A 7,500-nucleotide genomic window follows, 5' to 3' on the forward strand; every position below is an offset into this window, starting at 1 on the left:
AGTGAAAAGTCGAATTTTAGGCATGGGTGTGCCCTCTTTTCCAAGTGAGCTCCTGTCATTCTGCTGCACATGTCATTGTACTCTTTTTAAGATATGTGTTGCACAGGTTACCGGTTGAAGAGCAGTTTATCATTCAACAAGTGTCCAACGGTGATTCCTTATTCAGTTCCATCTTATTTCAAATTCTAAATCACAGTAATTCCTTATTCAATTCCACCTTATTTCAAATTCTAAATCACAGTAATTCCTTATTCAATTCCACCTTATTTCAAATTCTAAATCACAGTAATTCCTTATTCAATTCCACCTTATTTCAAATTCTAAATCACGGTAATTCCTTATTCAATTCCACCTTATTTCAAATTCTAAATCACGGCAATTGTTTATCCAATTCCACCTTATTTCAAATTCTAAATCAATGCAATTCCTTATTCAATTCCACCTTATTTCAAATTCTAAATCACGGTAATTCCTTATTCAATTCCACCTTATTTCAAATTCTAAATCACGGCAATTGTTTATCCAATTCCACCTTATTTCAAATTCTAAATCAATGCAATTCCTTATTCAATTCCACCTTATTTCAAATTCTAAATCACAGTAATTCCTTATTCAATTCCACCTTATTTCAAATTCTAAATCACAGTAATTCCTTATTCAATTCCACCTTATTTCAAATTCTAAATCACGGTAATTCCTTATTCAATTCCACCTTATTTCAAATTCTAAATCAAAGCAATTTCTTATTCAATTCCACCTTATTTCAAATTCTAAATCAAAGCAATTTCTTATTCAATTCCACCTTATTTCAAATTCTAAATCAAAGCAATTTCTTATTCAATTCCACCTTATTTCAAATTCTAAATCACAGTAATTCCTTATTCAATTCCACCTTATTTCAAATTCTAAATCAATGCAATTCCTTATTCAATTCCACCTTATTTCAAATTCTAAATCACGGCAATTGTTTATCCAATTCCACCTTATTTCAAATTCTAAATCACTTTGATGCATACAATCAAGATAGAACAGGAGAAATTATCGTCAATCTCATCATATGTTCAAACATATGACGTTACAAGAGGGAAATTTTTATACTTTCTGTTATATGATGTAAAATCAACCAATTTTGAGGGCAGTATAGTATGAATTGCTTCTTCTTTCTCTCTCACTCGCTCTCTCTCTCTCTCTCCCATCTCTATCCCTCTCTCTCTCTCTCTCTCTCTCTCTCTCTCTCTCTCTCTCTCTCTCTCTCTCTCTCTCTCTCTCTCCTTCTTGCTCTATTTCTCTCTGTATCTCACTCTCCTTCTTTCTCTGTCTGTATCTCTTTTTCTCTCTCTCTCTAGTATGCCTTGCCGCTTCTCTCTCTCTCTCTCTCTCTCTCTCTCTTTCTCTCTCCCTCTCCCTCTCCCTCTCCCTCTCTCTCTCTCTCTCTCTCTCTCTCTCTCTCTCTCTCTCTCTCTCTCTCTCTCTCTCTCTCTCTTTCTCTCTCCTCTCTCTCTCTCTCTCTCTCTATCTCCTTTCTTTCTCTCTCTCTGATTGCGTGATAGTAGATTCGTGTATTTATGTGTACTTCTGGGGTGTTTTGAGTGATGATGGATTTGTTTGTTTGTTTATTGATTTTCATAGGAAAGCTGTTTGTCTATTTGATCGTATAAATGCAGAGTTGATTACTTATTTGTTTGTCTATGTGTCTCTGTGTGATGCAGGATTTGCTTATTCATCTGTGTGTGATACGAGGGTTTGTTTATGTGTGTGTGTGATACATGAGGAAGGTAAAAAAAAATAAATAGATAAAGAAAGAAAGAAAAAAAACACTACGTCGTTAGAGTGGATGTGGATGAAGGTGGATTTAAGACGCACTTCTCTCGTCACGTGGCTGTGACTTCTGGTTTGTCTCGAGTGAATTCTTTCTACCCCCCTCCCCCCGTCCCCCCACCCACCCCCTCCCTCATTCTTTCTCTCTGTTTGTTTGTCTGAGTTTCTTTTTTTCATTCTTTCTGTCTATTCTTTTTTTCTCTCTCTATGTTAGTTTGTATTTTTTTCTTTCTTTCTTTCTCTCTATCTTGCTGCCTGTCTGTCTGTCTCTACTTCTTTTTCTTTGTCTGTCTTTGTCTTTGTCTCTCTCGCTCTCTCTCTCTTAATGTCTTTCTCTCTGTCTCTATCTTGCCCCCCCCCCCCGCCCCCTCATATTCAAAAGACATGTTTTTATTATTATCACTAATTCGTAAAGATTTATCACTTCTTTATCTGGTTTTGTTTTGCTCTCATCACCGTTTCGGGTCCTGTCTTTAGAAATCTCATTATCATCACTTTTGACAGGCCTAATGTTATCCTGTGCAATAGACTCAAAAACCTCCCTTTTTGCCTTGCTTTTGGCGATGTTTTAATCACTCTCCTATTGACACAAAAGTTCCTATCCTTATAACGACTGCGTAGCCACCACCTACGTTCTTTGTTACATTCCAAATGCCTTATCATTCATTGGTAATTACAAATTGTTACTTAATCTACTGGCATGGCGGAACCTTATCAGTGGGTATAGGAACTGCTTGAGACAACTGAACAGCCATCTACCTGCTTTCACTGTGGGTCCGTTACCTACTTCATTTTCAAATCCACTTCCGTCTCCATCAGGAGTTGGGGAACTAGGGTGAATTGCCCCAACCGATTGAAGAATTCTTGGGGGGTAATTTGGAAAATTTCGCGGGGGTAATGGAGCTCAAAAAGTTTCCAAAAAGTGGGCGCTCCTTAGCAAACGACGAGGCACGTGAATATAGAGCAAAGTCAAAGTCACTCAGAAATGTCAGTCTTCTTTAAACAGTATGGTATAATACGAGTCGTTATTTTATCATGGACTAAACAATGAATCATGTTATAAAGTTAGATTATGATTTGGATTATCATATATTACATTTTAAAAAATCAATTTAGGTTAGCCTTCATAACCGAACGTCGTATAAGTATGTTTTCTGTGTCTATGTTACTGCCTATAGCCTGCAGTCGACATGAGATACAAAGAGCCAAACCGGATAGTGCTTCAGAATTCAGTTTGTTTTGTCTTCTTCCCTTCGAAATGTAGAGATAATATCCTTTTACACACCTAGGTTTATAGGATATTACTCGAAAATATGTTTCCCGACCCGTGATCCACGCCCATCAATCAGTTTCTCTATAGTTTCTCTTGCTTCCTTTTTTATATAAAAACGATTTCCCTGAAAATAAAACTCGGTGTCAAGAAAGTTATTTTTATGCAAGGTCACTTACGAATACAAGTGGGAATAAGATTCGTTTGTAGTGTATCGTTCGCTTCCACTGCTTCGAATGAACCCGCGTCGCTCAAACTCGTCCCGCCAAGAATGCCATCACGTGAATATCCATAAAGATCACGAATTCAGCAATAACGATTAGGATGACGGTGGTGATGATGAGGATGAGGATGACAACAGCGATGCCATTGACGATGACGATTACGATGTTTGGATGATGAATGAGTATATAACTGAAGAAAAACGGCTTTTAGTCATCCCGGATCTGGCTAAGGTTAGGTTAGGTGAGGTAAGAATCTAGTCCTACTTACGCGCTTTCATCAACGTAAACAAGGTCGTCAGGCGGGCATATTGTTGTTATTTGTCTGTTCACAATCACTATAGCCGTCAGGCCAGTACAGTGGTAACGCACCGGCCTCACATCCCCTTGGCCAACCTCATGAGTTTCCACTGTCGCCTGGCGGTCATAGCCGTTGGCTGAGCATCGTGGTGGGTAAGGACCAAGCCCAGGTCGAGTCAATACTAATTGGCACACTCTCTCACCTCATCCCTTTGCGATGTACGTAATCACTTGTCTCAATAAACTCGTCAAAGTCAAAAGTCACGAATCAGCACCCGTTGACACAAGCGGGCTCGCCTCAGTGCATATAAATGCCCGGCGAAGCATCTGCTCCCCAAATCTGGCTTATCCTTATCCTTACAATTATTATGAATTCGAGTAGTCGTGCACATTTTGGCATAGTGCATGTTTATAGCCCTCGAAAATCTCTGTGATTATAGAAGATGAAGGGAACAATCTTAGAAATTGTCGTGACTGAAGTAAGGATGAGATTAAGAAACTCTATGCCAGGTTTTATCATGTATTCTGTAGCGCGTGTTGTTTTTCTGTTTCTGTCTGTAGCATCACACACACACACAAATATATATATATATATATATATATATATATATATATATATATATATATATAGAGAGAGAGAGAGAGAGAGAGAGAGAGAGATAGACAGACAGACAGATAGACAGACAGAGAGATGAAAGAGAGAAAGAGAAAGCGAGAGACAGAGAGATAGACAAGAGATGAGAGATGAGAGAGAGAGAGAGAGAGAGAGAGAGAGAGAGAGAGAGAGAGAGAGAGAGAGAGAGAGAGAGAGAGATAGACAGAGAGATAGAGAGATAGACAGAGAGATAGACAAGAGAGAGATAAAGAGAGAGAGAGAGAGAGAGAGAGAGAGAGAGAGAGATACAGAGAGATGAGAGAGAGAAAGAGAGAGAGAGAGAAAGAGAGAGAGACAGACAGACAGAGAAATGAGAGAGAGAGAGAGAGAGAGAGAGAGAGACCGAGTCTGACGAAAGCTTCTTGCGTGAGTCCCTGTGACCTGGCATACAGAGCACCAATCTGGCATAACTACCTCGCGGTAATCATTTTAACTATGCCTCTTTTAAAAGATCGCTGGTGTTGATTTAGTGTTTTATAAGTGACGTCAGGGATAAAAGATATTCAGAGATCAATATTCTCTCATTTGATACCTCGGATTTTGATAGTCGTATGTATATTTATCATTCGTCGTTATGAAATATATTATTCAATATTATTAGGATTCATATAATCATTAAAATTCCGAACATCTAAAAAGGGAAAATCAATGGATAATCATCTTCACGATATAGTGTCTCGTCGTCCCATTTTCTTTGTATACTTTCTCGGGGAGACTCCTCTATAAAGCGTCGACGGTGCGTGTCTGCTGCGGCAAAGAGAGGGAGGTCGAAGAAGGAAGGTATCGCCACACGCAACGTTGCAGTCGTCCCCTCACGAGGTGGGATCTTCGCCTCTCTCTCTCTGTCTCTCTGAGTGAAATAAAGACGAAAGCACAGGCGCACGAGTTGAAAGGAGAGTTTCTGTGATTCGTGGATTGATTCTTGCATCTGTTTACGTGTTTTGGACTGCTGGAATGGAGCGGTGTTAGAAGGGGGTTTGAAACGCGGTTGAATGTGTGGTGATCAGCCGTAATCGAACATTCATTATCGTGGTATACGAGTCTATGGTGCCAATTGTACACGGTATTGTGGACGTGAAATATCCAGTAAAGGTACAAAATACATTTGAGTTTTCAAAAATGCAATATTGAAATACACAGTCCAGGAGAAAAAGAAATAGCACTCTGTTGGATTTCTCACTCGCTTTGAAATCTCTGACTTTAGAAATTTGCACCAAGGCGTCTTACACAATTCGTGATAACAATAGCGGGATTTTCGTTGATATAAGCGCCCGAAACTACGATATACGATGCAGCTTTGCCTGACTTCATGGCTTTGCACATGAGGGAAGCAAATGAGTGCCGTGATGAAGGGCAAGCATCCGAAAGCAATCCCGCTCATGAAAACACAAGACCCCGTGATATTCCACGCGAAGTACCAGTCACCAGGGGAAAAACAAGACCAGAGGAAGTAGGCCACCAAGCGTTAGAGTCAGTGACTGTTGATTCCCCGCCGTCAGAATCACGCGATCCTCAGCCATTGCATGAGGAACCGACCCGATCCTTGACCTCGCAGCAACACCACGGCCGAGTATGCACTCAGACCCGGCGTTCAAACGGCGTCCTTTATCCGAGACAAGCCTTCAGGAACCAAACGGAGGTCCCCGCATGCCTCGGCTCGACCATGGCCATTCCCAGGACTCCATTCCCGCCAGAGAGAGAAGAGATCGAGCGAGGACCGAACCTGGCGTCACCCGAGGTCCCGCAACTGACACCTGTAATGGTCGAGACGCCCATTAGGAACATGCTAAGGCTCCCTCACCTGGGCGGACGAAGGCGCTGCGGGAGGCGCCTTCTGTCGAGGAACATCCCGGTTCTCCTGGTGCCTCACTCCCCGAATTCCATCTCCGTGTGGTGAGTTGGGAAGTCTGCTTCCTTAGCGACGGAGAAGGGATGTGCTGTGGCGAGACGCGATCTGAATCACGCCATTATTAGGTTGTTGTGGGATTGATGTCTAGAGTTAGGCTGAGTCCATGGAAAGGACACTGGTGATGTATTGTTATCGTTACTATTATTATCAACCTCATAATAACTATTATTATTATTATTGTTATCAATATTGCTATTATTATTATCAGTATTAGTTTTATTATAGTATATCTACGGCTGTTTCCAATAACAATTCATATTGTTTCTAATCATTTGTTTTTATTCATATTATGATTATTGTGATTTTATTAACACAATATAAATAAATATATATATATATATATATATATATATATATATATATATATATATATATATATATATATATATGTATGTATATGTATATATACATACAAGCATATATATATATATACATATATATATATATATATATATATATATATATATATATATATATATATATATATCATAATGTGCTTGTGCACCGTCCATTACCATCAACTTGGTTCCTTAAAAATCCATCTCAAGTGATCGATCACATAACAAAAGATCAAATGATCACAAAAGATGCCTTTAACTGTGCTTATAAGCCCATATCAAAACTGTAACAGAATCACAAGATATTGGGCAGATCGAACAAAGACATTCCGCTTACGAGACGTAGAATATATACAACTGTAGAAAAAAGTGAGTGTAGAGAGGGAGACACAGAATGGGTGCGCGCTCTCACTACGTGATCTCATAACCAATCAACAATTTATAGGTTACACGTGTATTTACAGGATTCTAAATGAATTCAACTTGCGAAACTTTGGACGCCTTAGATAACTAGATTCAGAAGATGTTCCGTATCAAGTCTTTGTATATATTTAAAAATATTTTGTATTTATAAAAAAAAAACTAAGATTAATGGAAATTATATCAACACATGCACACCCATCTACATCTAAATCATATTGCTTACCATTTCACACTAAACATTTTTTTTTGTTTTGTCAAGTAACATTTTCTATATACCACAATCATTCCCATTCATTCCATATCAGCATCACGTTTTTTTTTCAAACTTCCTTTCTATCATGATATAGTATTTAATGAATTGTCAAAGACTTCTCGCACACTTTGTATGTGATTGCATCGTATTAGAGTTGTCTACATCAACACCAGGTACTTATAAAACGGTTCATTCCCCATTATAAACTGCATTGTTTAACTATGGTGAAAAGGTCAATATAACGACCCCAAGAATCTAAACTTCCTGCTTAATAATGATAGTAAGTATAATCTCTATCCCGTATAAACTTCAT

At 38.8% G+C, this 7,500-nt stretch overlaps 1 protein-coding gene across 2 annotated transcripts in view; it reads left to right on the forward strand.

Moving 5' to 3' along the window:
* LOC122244671 (synaptic vesicle glycoprotein 2C) overlaps positions 1 to 7,500 on the forward strand; it is a 37,536-nt gene that overhangs the window by 16,997 nt on the left and 13,039 nt on the right. Inside the window, exon 1 of one of the 2 annotated variants that reach the window (XM_086532980.1) lies at positions 5,430 to 6,157. The exons of the other annotated variant lie outside the window; for it this stretch is intronic. Coding sequence (XP_086389106.1) covers positions 5,574 to 6,157 — 584 coding nt within the window. The 5' untranslated portion in view covers positions 5,430 to 5,573. Of the gene's footprint in view, positions 1 to 5,429; positions 6,158 to 7,500 lie in introns of those variants that run through there. 2 annotated transcript variants of the gene reach the window in all.

The sequence above is a fragment of the Penaeus japonicus genome, unplaced genomic scaffold (assembly GCF_977035675.1).
Source record: "Penaeus japonicus unplaced genomic scaffold, GWHDUDI00000001_assembly GWHDUDI00000038, whole genome shotgun sequence".
Classification (NCBI taxonomy): domain Eukaryota; kingdom Metazoa; phylum Arthropoda; class Malacostraca; order Decapoda; family Penaeidae; genus Penaeus; species Penaeus japonicus.